A 14,123-nucleotide genomic window follows, 5' to 3' on the forward strand; every position below is an offset into this window, starting at 1 on the left:
GTCATTTGTCTGCTAAATATATTGATTTTCGAAGCTGGCATAGCGCATACGGGCAGCTGGCTTATTAGCTAGCTATTTGCAAACAGCAGCAGCAGCAGAAGAAAAAAAAAATGATTAAAAATTATCGGCTGGTCGACTGTTCGGCTGTTTGGCCATTTGACGGCCGCTTTGGCAACGTTTCCGGCGTAGCCGGCAAGCCAAAAGAACCATAAAATCGAAAATGAGCTGAGCCAAGACACAAAGGCAAAACGCGCGCATTTAATGAGCCATTTCAATGCCAAGGCGCGGAGTGTGCAGCCAGTTGAAAATGTTTTCATACCCTAGTCACAAATTGCAGACGAGTATATTATTGGTCTTGTGCATTTGTCGTTCTGGCTGTCTGTCTGTCCTTCTGTCTGTCTATAGCTGGCAACTTTGTATATATTTCCGGGTTTTTTCTTTATTTCTTATAAGTCAGATGGACTGGTAGATCGATAGATCGATAAATCGATGCATAGATAGATAGATAGATAGATTGATGGGCAGAAAGATATATGGACAGACAGATAATATGGATAGATATATCGATATCGATAGATAGATATATCGATATTGATATATAGATATATCGATAGATACATAGATGTATCGATATCGATATATAGATATATCGATAGATACATAGATGTATCGATATCGATATATATATATATAAATCGATAGATATAGATGTATCGATACATATATCGATAGATATATACATCGGTAAATATACAGCTATTGATAGATGCATGTGTCGATTAATAGATCAATTGATAGATATATAAATAGATAGTTAGCTAGATAGATAGATGGATAGATAGATAGATAGATAGATAGATAGATAGATAGATAGATAGATAGATAGATAGATAGATAGATAGATATATCGATAGCTACATAGATATATCGATAGATAGATGGATAGATATATCGATAGATAGATGGATAGATATATCGATAGATAGATATATCGATAGATTTACAGCTAGATAGATGGATACACAGTTGGATTTATAGATAGAAGGATAGATTGATTGATAGATATTTAGAGAGATAGATAGGAGAAAGCGTGGAAAGACCGCAATTCCGTATTTTGTGCATTGAGAATGATGTGAAAGGTTTTTCTTGAGATACAATATCTTTTTTAATTTATTAAGTTTTTTTTTCGACTTTCCCAGACTTAAGTCGATAAAGTCACTTCAACTAACATCTTCACCCAACGTCAACTACAGAACAGAGTATTAAGCAGTCGTTCCCTATTATCTTTCACTGTTATTTGTTTTCTTCCTGTGCTTTTTTTTATTATTTTTCCAAAAATTATGGCAGACCAAAGATTGCAATTACATGTAAATAGGCATATGCATATATTATACAATAACTCATGTATTTTTTGATACAAATATTAAATAAATTTTCTTGCATTCGATAAGTTTGATCAAATTCTCCTAAACTATAATATTTTCTGTTAAATGCTATGCGATATTCGGAGACTTTTTTGCGATGATTTTTCATTCTTTAATTGGTTTTAAGCGAATATTTTAAAGAATTATACGCTTTTTCCATCTAAATATTAAACAGAGTTATTAAATTTTTGCCTTCTACAACATTTGCTATTAAAAATTTGCAGACTTTTAGGAATTTTTTAATTGGTTTCAGAAATTTATTCGAATTTTCAGCAGAAAATCAAAATGAATTCAAATATCGATCAGAAACTATCGAACTATAAGAACTATCGATAGTTTTGCCGTAAACACGCCAACATATTCTCAAGTTTTTCGGAATCAACTCATTTGTGCAGAATTTAATTAGTTCAAGTATTTGAGGAACGAGTATGGAAAATGAATTATTAATTAATTAATGTGCTTGATTTGGTTTTGCCAATGAATCAATTTCTGAAACGTTTTAAGCTAATTAGATAAATGTTATTTTGACATGGCCAATGCAATTGGCAACTTGCAACTGCAATTTAATATTTTATACAAACTGCTCTAAACTGTCGCGTTGCAATTAAATTAATGGCAATTATTGATGTCAGCGAATGACTCGAATGACTATTTAAGCGCATGTTAATTAAGGACCGTTGCACTCGCAACTCGCAAACAACCCAACACCGATTTGTATATCAATTATGCATACGAGTCGATGACGCGATGACGTCACAAACCGACAAAACCAATGCCAAGGCCATCGTCGCAAACTCTTGTCAGTCACTGTGGCAGCCAGCTGAGTGAAGCAATTACGCGCAAGACGAAGATAAACACAAAGGCGGATGTCAAAAGCAAAAGCACAGGGGAATAGGCACAACAACAACAAAAATAAACCCAAAAAAAGTGAGAAAAATACAACAACAAATAAAAGGTGTCAACAGAAACAACCTTCGAACTGTGGCGAAAACCTAACGCAATCTTTGTAATCAGTGTTATAAAATTTTTAAATATTTATAATACAAAATAAAAGTGTTAATAATTAAAGCTGACTGCTAATGGCAGCTATTAAGCGAATATAAATAAGACGAAAATAAACAGAGCTAGAATAAATACCCTGGCCAGTTAAGATAAGCTCAAAATAAAGTAATTGTGCTGTTTAAATTAAATATGCCAATATGTTTAAGGATCTTGCAACACTAAATTCGCTTAAAGGCAGCTTGCAGTTCTTTACAACACTGAATTCGCAATATGACAACTTTGAAGATCACATATAGCCGACTTTGCTTCTTACCGAATTACAAACAAGTCCACAAAACAAGCAAGAGAAAAAAAAGAAAACATTAAGAATAGAATAAAACAATAGAAATAAGAAAACACTCGTAATAATTTGTTAAGCAACCCACGTTGCGAATTCTGAGTAATGCTTCACACAACGCACACACACAACAAACCATAATATATTTTAATGAATCTATATGCATATAAATATATTATAAAAGTGCTTAACTCGCCCCCAGCTGTGCGGAGTCACGCGAGAATAACAACAACAGCAATGGGGCTGCCCATATAAATTATAAATAATTGAATATTTTGTGACGTCGCAATCGCATCGCATCGCATCGCATCGCTGTTGATAACAGCGATAACGGCTCGTGGATGGCCTTATCAGCTGTGCCCAAGCTCTTATCAGCAAGGGGCCTAAAAGACAACACTTAAACGCTCGTTAAACATGACTAATTAGTGCGAGCTGACAAGGCCAGAGTATCAGCGTGATTTCACAGTTACTTCGTGACTTTGTGAACCCAAATAGCTAATAGAATGCTATTCATCGAATTGGATATGCAAACAGTCTGATAAGAAAGCTGTCTAACGTGTTAAGGCCTGTCCTTTAATATGGCTGGGAATCCAACAAGAGTTTTCTAGGGTTCGATTTTAATCGAATTCGATCATATTAATCGAAAGGTTTAAAATCATAAATAAATATAAAAATGATATACAAATAATATTTAAAAAAATAAATAAATATTGTTATGGCAATAATAATAATAATGTCAATTCCAATTGGACAGCCGTATCAGGAATTGTTAGCTGTTCCGCGCAGCACTTAAAATCAATTAAATATTATAACTAACTGTAATTGAATTACGATAGACATAAAGGAGATGCATTTGGCCTGGTGCAAAAGCTTTTTATCCATTTTAACGGCAACTTAGCGACTTAGCTGCTTAATTAAAAAATTAGCGCAGCTGTCACATCAATTGGAAATTGCAAATTGGAAATTGGAAATAATGAATGAGTGAATGGATGAATGCATGAATGAATGGTGGATGCGAGGGGGGCACACTTAATAAAAGTGTAAAGAAGATGCTGGCACAACAAGTCAGGCAAATAAACAAGTTCAAGGCCAAGCACACACACACACACACGCACACGCACACATTTACACTCACCTGCCGTTGGCTGCCGGCTGCGCAGCTGCTGCTGCTGCTGCTGCTGGCTGCAGCGGCGACGTCACAAGCGTCGACGTCGGCGTCGACGTCACTATCACAGTGTCGGCCAGCACGGGCCTGTAGATGAGCGGCTTAACGTTGCGTTCGATGTCGTCCAGGAAGACGACATCGTGCACGGGTATGAGCCGATGATCGGCCACATTAAAGTGCAGATCGCGGAAGGGTATGTTCAGCCGACAGCGCAGCGTGGACGAGGCGGCTGCGTCCGTATCGTGTGGCGGCAACTGCAACAATAACAACAGACAATGCATTCCAATTAGTTGTAAGCCAATTGGAATTGTAAATCCAATTGAATAGGATGCAGCACCTTGATTTTCCCATTGGCCGCAGAGAACATTGAGCACAATCAAAAAAAAATAAATAACAATATTAACTAATAGAACAGCCGCATAGCATTCGGCTATGACAAACACACACAAACACACACACACACACACAGCACAACAGCAAAAAATATATTTAAAAAAAAAAAAATAAACAACAAAACTTTCAACACGCGTGCGTACGTCGCGTCGCGGCAGCGCGCAGCGGCAAAGAAAATAGGCAAAACAGAATGAAAGACACAAAAAAAAAAAAAAACAAAAATAATAATATACAAAGTCTGGGCACACGGAAGAAAACACAGTTAACTGTGCTTACGATTTGTGATTTTTCTTAATTAAAATGTTTGTGGCACATTTAAAGCTCATTGGACTGCGGCTGCGGCTGCGCCTTCACTTTGCATTTCACTTGCCCAATGCGGCAGCATTGCGACAGCCAGCAACAAAAACAACAGACACAAATTCACACACAACGGCAATATAATTTATAATCTTGAATGACGCCTGCTGCGCAGCCCCCGTACGCTAAGCAACTGGCGCCGCACTCCAATTGGTCCATTGGCTGGCGATCAGTTTAAATCAGCTGTCTAACTGGCTGTTTAATGTCTAGGTGGCAACGCCAATTAACCAGCCAGTAGCCAGCGCTGCCAGACAGCTGGCTAGCGGCATTCGCCAACACTGATGCGCAGCATTTGACAGCACTGTGCAGATAGAAGCAGCAGAGCAGCAACCAAGCAAGCCATGAGAAATGTAAAGATTTTATAACATTTAAAGTACAAACACTATAAGCAATATTATAATACACCGACAATCAGGTAAGTTACCAGCTAATTGTGTTAGCATTTGTTTTTGCAGAGGCGCAGCCCAACATATTTCGCGCTGCTCTGCCCAAACGTACACTGCTGCGTCCATTTGTATATACGCGAGTGCCTGTGCATGTGTGTGTGTGTGTGTGTGTGTGCGTGTGCGTGCGTGCTGGCGGCAAAAACAATGGCAGCATAAAGCGTGAGAGCGAGAGAGGGAGAGAAAAAACATGCTGCAACCTCTGACAGATTGACTGCAATTGCTTTGAAGGCAATGTCAAGAAAATTAATAATATTTTTCAATACAGCTGCAATTGCCATTATTTAATTTATATTCATTTCTGTGAATTTGCTCTTTTTTTTCCCCAGAATTTGTGCAGTCGCAGCAGCGTGCCCCGAAACATTTGCACAGTCTCGGAGACAACAAGAACAAGCACAAACGATTTAACAACATTTATATTGTTGGCTTTTCGTTTAGTTTTATTTATTTTTTTTTTTGGTTTCTTTCGGTAAGTAACTGAAAATCAACAAATGCAACGGTGAATGCTAAGCTTATTTTTGTGTTGCCAGATTGTGTTTTGTGTGCCGATTGTGTGCGCGCGCGAGAGAGAGAGAGAGGAAGAGCGAGAGAGAGAGAGATGTCGCATACCATTTTGCTGGTGCAGCCGGGCGCACGTCCAGAGACGCGCACATATTGCGACTATGAGAGCGTCAACGAGTGCATGGAGGGCGTCTGCAAGATCTATGAGGAGCACCTGAAGCGGCGCAACCCGAACACGCCGACAATCACCTATGACATCAGTCAGCTGTTTGACTTTATCGATACACTAATTGACATTAGCTGTTTGGTCTATCAGAAGAGCACAAACACATATGCGCCCTACAACAAGGACTGGATCAAGGAGAAGATCTATGTGCTGCTGCGCCAGGCCGCGTTCAGTCCGAATGCCTAAATCAAAATCAGCCCAAACCAAATACCAACAACAACAACAACACCAACAACAACAACAGCAGCTGCAACAACAAAATATCGAAATAGAGAAGCAAATCCGCAAATGAATCAAGTTGTTTTAAACTTATTTCTTTGCATAGAAAATAGAAAAAACGAAACGAATAAGAAAAGCCTAATAATAATTAATTAATAATTAATAATTAATAATTGCAACAAACAACTCGAAACATTGCGCATTTGCGGATTTTCTTTTCCAATTTTCCAAACTAAACTAAGGCAAATGGCAAATGCTCTACAAAATGATGATAAATGCGAACCTTAATTTTTTTTGTATTGTAACGATAATATAATGTATGTATATATATATATATATATACAAATGACAACACACAACGCTGCCTGTGCTATTTAATTGGGCGGCACAACTGCGCGTCTAAGACTTCGCATTGTAGAGTATTCAATGTCTGCTAGGCTCAAAACATTTCGTATCAGAACCAACAAACATTTGTCTTTGCCAGCTTTTCGGATTTCCGCAGTTTATTTTGTATATTCCTTATTATTCCAATTGTTAGTTAAACATCGGAATGTTTTGATGCTCAACTTTGCGGATTATATATAACTTAATTATACTAGTTAATTCCCATCCAGTCCGTCTTCCAATCCCATACTGTCCACCCTTCCCACCTTTCTAGTCCGTCCTTCTTATCCCATCCAATTCATCTTTCCCATCCTATCCAGTCCGTCCTTCCCATCACAACCAGTCCGTCTGTCTCATCACATCCAGTCCGTCTTTCCCATCTTTCCAGTCCGTCTAATCCTATCCAGTCCATCTTTCCCATCGCATCCAGTCCATCTTTCCCATCCAGTCCGTCTTTCCCATCTTTCCAGTCCGTCTTTCTTATCCTATCCAATCCGTCTTTCCCATCCCATCCAGTCCGTCTTTCCCATCTTTCCAGTCCATCTTTCCCATCCCATCCAGTCCGTCTTTCCAATCCCATACTGTCCATCTTTCCCATCTTTCCAGTCCGTCTTTCCCATCTTTCCAGTCCATCTTTCCCAACCCATCCAGTCCGTTTTTCCCATCTTTCTTAACTTAAATTGCGGTCAAATATTTTGAAAAATTTATTTTCTGATGCATTTTTCAAACATTTTATTGACGCCGTAAGTCTTCCCTATTTATATAGACATGCATACAACTAATTATATAGAAAACGATAATATATGTATACATATATATATATCTATTTTTTTACGACCCCTAAATGCGTTCTCGAGTCTCTTAGCCCAATTTTGAATGCTTTGTATTTGAGGTGAACTTTGTATTTTGTTCATAAGTTAAACAAATTATTTGAATGTTACGGCAGAAAATGTACAAAATTAAGTGGAAAATGAAGTTTTTGACATTTACAAACAGAAAACTCAGCTGATTTGCCAGATTTGAGTCACACCTTCAGTTTGAACCGCGAAGTGCAGGGTATCATAAAAATAACTGTTAACTGCCAGTTGACAACTTTGAACGTGTGCGTGTGTGTGTGTGTGTGTGCATTAAGACAAATAGAACCTTTGGTCGTTTTGGCGATAGTAGCATCAGTAGCCCGTAACGAGAATAAATAACAATAGCTCTAGAAATACAACAAAAGCAACTGCAAAGCTGAAGCTGGCTCAGCAATGGCCTTGGAAAGCGTCAGCGTCGGCGTCAACGTCGGCAGCGCCAGCGTTGCCACAGCTGCATTGAACTTGGCGTGCGTTTATTGTTTTTTTTTTTTTTTTTTGTTGTTTTAATAATTGCATGTATATTACTTTTAATTAGCCCGCCAAGTTGATGTAATAAACGCAAAAGCTACGCTATTCGATTTAGTTGTGATATTCAGAACTGGTTTCAGCACCTGTTGCGACTCCATCGACCAACAACAACAACAGCGCTGCCAATGTCAAGTTCATGCCGTATTTGGCCACACACAACGCACACACACACACACACACACAAGCATACGCACACGCACACATGAAAACTGAAATGCAACCGTTGTGGCTATCTCTTTCGTTTTAAAGATTTCTTTCAAGTTCTTAATCGCATTACATTTAATTAGATCTATACAATAATGAACGCATATGTTAATTTAGTTGCGTTATCTAGCTTGCTCTCTACTTCTTCTTCTTCTTCCTCTTCTTCTATATGTTCTTTAGTCTACCTCACTTATGACGCATTTGCCGTGCTGGAACAGCCTCAGCCTCATATTCCATTTCATATTCCAATTGCAGTTTCGGTTTGCTGCGTCGCTTCGATGTTGCTGCCGCTGCCGCTGCTGGCGTTGCTTTTGACTTCTTCTTGGCGTCGCCGCTCAGCTGCTTCTTCGTCGATTTGGCTGGCACTTGGGTATCCTGCGTGAAATGTTTACGTTATAATACACGATTAATTTTCAATTGTTTAATAGCAAATTTATCACTCGAATTGGAGTCAAGATGCGCGCGCGCGCGTTCGCCGACTGCCGCTCAATGTTGAACGCTTTAGAAGTTAGCAAGTCGTCGTCGTCGTCGCCGTCGCAGTCGCAGTCGACGTCAACAGCGCTGCAGCGGCGACGCCGGCCGGCGACACAAGTGCACAAGCTTTTTTAAGAGGCAAGCGAGTTGCCAGCTTGTCTTGTTTTCATTGCAAATTATGGTAATTAGGATTGTGCAATGATTTAGCATGAGAAAAGAAAGAAATAAGGCAAATAGCAAGAACAACAAAGCCGAGCGACGAAATGACATGCAAATGACAATATAAAGTAAGTCAAGCGGCAATTTGCGGGCGAAAAACAAAAAAAAAAAACAGGCATATTTTTTACCTCTATATCATCATTATCATCATCGGACTGCGCGAAATCGCTGTCCATTTCCACTTGTTCCCGCTGACCCGAATCGCTGTCATAGTCAGCCTCATCATCATCATCATCATCATCTTGCTGGTCTTCATCGTCGGTATCCGCTTCCACATACTCTTCCGTATCGTTGAGCGCGCGTCGCAGCTCGAGTGCCTCGTCCTCAGATGCATCCGCTTCCATTTCCAGCTCTTGTTCGCGCTCCTCATCCTCATCCTCCGCCTCCTGCTCATCGTCCTCGTCCACATGCTCCGCTTCCAGCGCCTTGTTAAAGGCCGTCTGTGAAAAGTTATAGATATCCTTGTAGGTGCCTATTTTGAGACGCGTCAATAGCTCCTTCTCGATATGATTATCAATCTTGGCCGCAACGAGCGCCTTCTGTTCACGGCGCGCCTCGCGTCGCTCGATCTTTGTGGAGAGCGGCACGATCAGCTTCTGGCGGCGCAGCTTCAGCTTGCGCATGCGCATCAGATACTGTGTGATCTTGAGGAAGCGCTGCTTATTCTTGGCTATCATGTATTTTGGCCAAAACACAAGATTCTCATTGATCTGTTCGATGGCCTTCTCGAAGTTGCGCGACAACTTGATGCGCTCCCACAATTTGCTGGGCATATGCGCCCGCTCCGCCGTCTTCATAAACAGATAAATGATGCCCTTCTCCTCGCGCACTGTGGCATATTGTGAGTTGGCCAAGGGGCAGGTGCGCCGCGTGCACAGGCCGGTCAGATTGTATTCGTGGCGACAGAAGGTGCGCGTATCGGTTCTGCAAAACAGCATATACCATCACACATGCCATCTTATATATTCAATTGTATTTAATGCCACTTACTTGACTTTGTGCGAGCAAAAGGTTTTGTTGATGATGCTCCAAACGACCTGTGCATTGATGGAGGGCGGGGGCAATGTCATTAATGGGTAACACAGTTGTACGCTCTCTACTTACATCGTCGTGCTGCATTTTGCGCCCGTTTTACGTATTAACGCTTCAGCTGTATATATTTCTGATAAATTTAATTTCTTTTTGATTAACACGTGCAACGTGCAAGCGGCTTCAAAATACAACAACAACAAAACACACGGTTCGTGTTTGACATTCGCTTGTTCACGTTCACGGGCTGTGTGACCAGTCGACATATCGATACTATCGAGACTAGTATGCATAATTTCGCTATATTGATGTGCTGCCTAATATTTGTGTTTTCTATTTTGCATTGAAAACATACGACTGAGCAATATAGAGCGAAAATTCGTTGGCTATTTAATGTCATTAATGTGCGAGCATGGCAAATGTAATGTGTGACCATATCAAAAATGAACATCACAATTTTGCTGCCTAGCGCGCTGCATACCTGGCAGCACAGAAACCTATCGATAACGATAAATCTCAAACAAACTGACATTGAATAACTAGAGCTAGCCGCTGTCACTGCCCGGTTTTTTTTTTTTAACACACATATATAAATATATATATATATATATAGGCCCTAACGCATGGTTTGTCACATTTGCCCAGTTGTAGTTGATAATAGTGTAAGTCGAGCATTAAATTCATAAATTCCAACAACGAAACAAAAGTTTTCAAAAAATAATAAAAAACAACAACAACAACAACAACAACAACATGCAAACTCTTATATTGATGCTTGCCGCCAAAGCGGTGCCACTTTTGGCGCTCATTTTTGTGCTCACCTTGCTGGCCTACAAGTGCTACATAAATGTGCGGTAAGTTGACTGAAATCATTTACCGCAAGCCGCTAATAACGACATCGCGCACCAGCTCACGCTTTGACATAACGGTAAATTGTTGGTTCTGCAACAAGAATTTGCGCGTGCCGTTCGAGCAGCGCAACAGCTGGACCTGCCCGGATTGCGAGCAGTACAATGGCTTTAACAAGGACGGCGATTACAATCGGGACATCTTGTCGCAGCGCGACTGCAGCAGCCGCACGGACGCCAACAGCTCGCGGGGCAGCAGCAGCGCCGCCACAAATGGCCACTGCGCGAATGCATACTATGCGAATGGATTGACGCCGCCGCAGGAGAACGGCCTGTGCGCGCAGTGCAATGAGGCGCAGCGCTTAAAGATTGAGAAGCTGGCACAGTTTGAGCCGCGGCACGAGTCGCGCTACGACCAGGAGCTCAAGGTGTATCAGTAAGTAGCCGCTGGTCCAGCTTGGCATATTTGATTCACGATTTTTGTTTTACTCCGCTTGGCCGCTGCAGGAACGAGCTGGAGCATAGGTATCGGCTGTGCGCCAGCTGTGAGCGGCATGTGAACAAGGTGCTGCACGAGAAAAAGAAAATGGTGCTCGGCTCCAAGTTTCTCAATTTCATAATGAAGGGCGCCGCCTTGCTGAAGCAGCCGCATTTTCAGCGTCTCGCCCGCGCCCAGCAGCAACGACGCCTGGCACGCTATCGCCGCCTAATGAAATGGCTGACATTGATCAATATTGTGTGCCTGGTGTGCAGCCTGCCGACGGCAACGCCCGAACAGTTCAGCTGCATGCTGGGCATATTGGCCAAGCCCTTCTTCTTTCTCTATTCACATGCGCTGACCGTGCTGCATCTGCTGATCGACTATGCCGGCGAACTGTTGACGGAGCAGCCCTTTGCCGCCAAATTGCTAATGTTCGCCAACATTCTGGGCAAGCTGCTGGTCTACTCGATGGGCATGAACCAGACGCAGGCCGGCCAAGCGACATTCAGCGTCTGCTACACCAGCCTCTATCCGTATGCCATGCTGGGACTCAGTTTCATAAGCAACTTAATATACGGATTCAAGCTGACGCGCTACACCGTGCTGCTGCTGCTGTGGAGCATCTATGCCAAGGGCTCCTTTCTGCTCGTCGAGGCCATCGATGGCGTCACCTATATTGTGAGTACTCTCAATTATCCAAATACGCCTATTCATAAGTTAGAAATGGGAAATGCAAGTCAAGTGTATTCCACAGAATCCAGAGCTAGGTGAGATTCGTAGAATCTCTTAATCGCTTAAGCTTGTGTCTTTATGCAAGAGCCGAATCCTATGCCAGGCTCTCTCTCTCTCTCTCTCTCTCTCTCACTCCCTTTCGATGGGCTGCAGGGTAACTGGCAGTCGGTCAGCGTCGACTCTTGTGCTTAACACGAAACTAACAACGAACCCACTCCCCATCCATTTGCAGCTGCTGGGCAGTGTGGCGACAATGCTGCTGCTGAGCAGCAAGCAAACCGATAGCCTGGAGCAAATGTCCGCTGGCGAGAGCTTCCATCGGCTGTGCGCGGACGAGTGCATCCATGACGATGAGACCATCAGCATGTTGAGCCAGCAGCTGAACTGTCAAAATGCCAGCAATGCCACCAACAATACCACCGCCAATCTCTCGCTGCCTGGCTCCGGCTGCAGCACTCCGCAGCTGCGCTCGCTGGGCGCCGGCCAGGGCAGCAGCAATACGGCAGTTGGAGCGCCCCCGCCCCCGCCGCCGCCGTCGGTGCTGTCTCTGGACTCGCTGCGCCTGACCACGCAACAGACGCCCATCCATCGCATGCTGGCATCGCCGGCGCCCAGCTATCACGCCACATCGCCGTCGCCCATGTACGCGGCCGGCAGCTTGGACCAGCAGGCCTGGCGCAGCAGCTATGCCGGCGTGCAGCACACGGATGCACTGAATCTGGGCCAGCCGGTTGCCAATGGCTGGCAGCGTGCAGTGTATGCGACGGGCCTGGAGCAGCGGCCGCAGTCATCGTATGGCTTTGGCCTCGACCAGCGTCCGATGACGCGCTCCACCAACAATTTGCTGTTCCCGCCGCGACTGCAAATGCAGCAGCAGCAACAGCAGCAGCAGCGGAATGGCGACATTAGCGCCTGGGTGAATGCTGCCAGCGCCAGTGCGCATCCGGATTTGCTGCAGGAGCCGAGCACGGCCAATTTGATGCACTGCAGCTACAATCGCGATCTGTCGCGCACCTCCTCGCAATCGTCCGGCTTTGAGTCGCAGCTGGGCAACAACAACAATCTGGCGGCACGTCCCGATGTGGCCATGCCTCAACCATTTTGGGCCCTTCCAGCTGCTACACAAGAGCTGCAGCCACAGCAATTCCAGCAGCTAAATCCTTCGGCTGTTATGCGCGATTGTCTCTGGTCGGAGCAGCGTCAGTTGCGCGTGCCAGTGCCCGCACCTGGCTCCACGTACGCCGTCCACAGTGAACTGGGACGCAGTGCAGCCGCCAAGAGCCAGAGCGATTATCGTCCGGGCGACTTGCTGCGCAATTGGATGGATCGCAACGGAGTCGCCACGCAGAAGACCAACGGCTGATTCGTCTTTGAAATTGATTTCAATTTAGTTTTCGTTCTAGTTCTAGTTTACGTTTATTTCGCATAGTTCAATTTTAACGGTATCTTTTGCACGGGTTCAATAATAAACACACACACACACACACGCACACACACACACACACACAATTGAACTAACGCGAGGCTAACGGAGCTCATTATCCTACATCGACTCAGGCATTTATGACGCTATATGATATTATTAATTAACTAAATAGGCTATTTCTAGGCATTATCCAAAGTAAAAGATATCTTTTAAAAATATGATAAGTTTAAACCCTAAAATAGGGAATTTATATTTTTATAACGAACTTGTTGAGCAGCTAATAACGCATATTTTTCCAAGATATCTTTACGAACTATGAAACTATATGCAATTGTGCATGAGACGGAAGTAGTTAGCTATTTATTGTAGTCAGGAAATTGTTAAACCTTAGAGATATATACGTATGTAACTAGATTTGAATGAAGTTTTGAATGACATTAAAATTGAATATATGCATTTATATTAAATCATTTATATATCTAGTCTGATGTATTGCATAAATAAACACAAAAGACAAAAAAAACAAAAGTGACTGTTTAAATACATTTAAGTTGACGCTGCATCATTTGAGCCACAAATACTGCGAATGCGCTCCACTGTGCGCACGACAGCGCTCCACTGTGCCCAGGCACAGCTCACCGAACGGGTGGCAACGCCGCGCCAGACCGGCAAAACAGCTGTGCGCGCGAGCAGAACAGCAACAATACGAAAGTAAAATATAAAAAATAAAAAAAAAAAAAGTAACTTAGCAGCTGCAGTCATAGCGAATGCAGTTACTATATATATAATCGGCATTAAAATTGAATATATGCATTTATATTAAATCATTTATATATCCAGTCTGATGTATTGCATAAATAAACACAAAAAAACA

At 42.6% G+C, this 14,123-nt stretch overlaps 3 protein-coding genes across 3 annotated transcripts; 2 read left to right on the forward strand and 1 right to left on the reverse strand.

Annotated features, from left to right (window-relative positions):
- Positions 1-4,939: 4,939 nt before the first annotated feature.
- Positions 4,940-7,422, forward strand: e(r) (enhancer of rudimentary). The gene is made up of 3 exons (XM_032439892.2): positions 4,940-5,093; positions 5,451-5,590; positions 5,652-7,422. The coding sequence occupies exon 3, from the start codon at positions 5,720-5,722 to the stop codon at positions 6,032-6,034; it is 315 nt and encodes a 104-aa protein (XP_032295783.1). The 5' UTR covers positions 4,940-5,093; positions 5,451-5,590; positions 5,652-5,719; the 3' UTR covers positions 6,035-7,422.
- Positions 7,423-7,731: 309 nt separating this feature from the next.
- Positions 7,732-9,987, reverse strand: Rbm13 (RNA-binding motif protein 13). The gene is made up of 4 exons (XM_002059062.4): positions 9,838-9,987; positions 9,724-9,770; positions 8,862-9,657; positions 7,732-8,415 (listed from the first exon to the last, which is right to left on the reverse strand). Exons 1-4 carry the CDS (start codon positions 9,850-9,852, stop codon positions 8,227-8,229), a joined length of 1,047 nt encoding a protein of 348 aa, XP_002059098.1. The 5' UTR covers positions 9,853-9,987; the 3' UTR covers positions 7,732-8,226.
- A 336-nt stretch (positions 9,988-10,323) lies between these two features.
- LOC6635550 (uncharacterized) lies at positions 10,324-13,716 on the forward strand. The gene is made up of 4 exons (XM_002059061.4): positions 10,324-10,616; positions 10,672-11,046; positions 11,118-11,769; positions 12,056-13,716. Exons 1-4 carry the CDS (start codon positions 10,516-10,518, stop codon positions 13,184-13,186), a joined length of 2,259 nt encoding a protein of 752 aa, XP_002059097.1. The 5' UTR covers positions 10,324-10,515; the 3' UTR covers positions 13,187-13,716.
- Positions 13,717-14,123: the final 407 nt, after the last annotated feature.

Source organism: Drosophila virilis, chromosome X (genome assembly GCF_030788295.1).
Source record: "Drosophila virilis strain 15010-1051.87 chromosome X, Dvir_AGI_RSII-ME, whole genome shotgun sequence".
Taxonomy (NCBI): Eukaryota; Metazoa; Arthropoda; class Insecta; order Diptera; family Drosophilidae; genus Drosophila; species Drosophila virilis.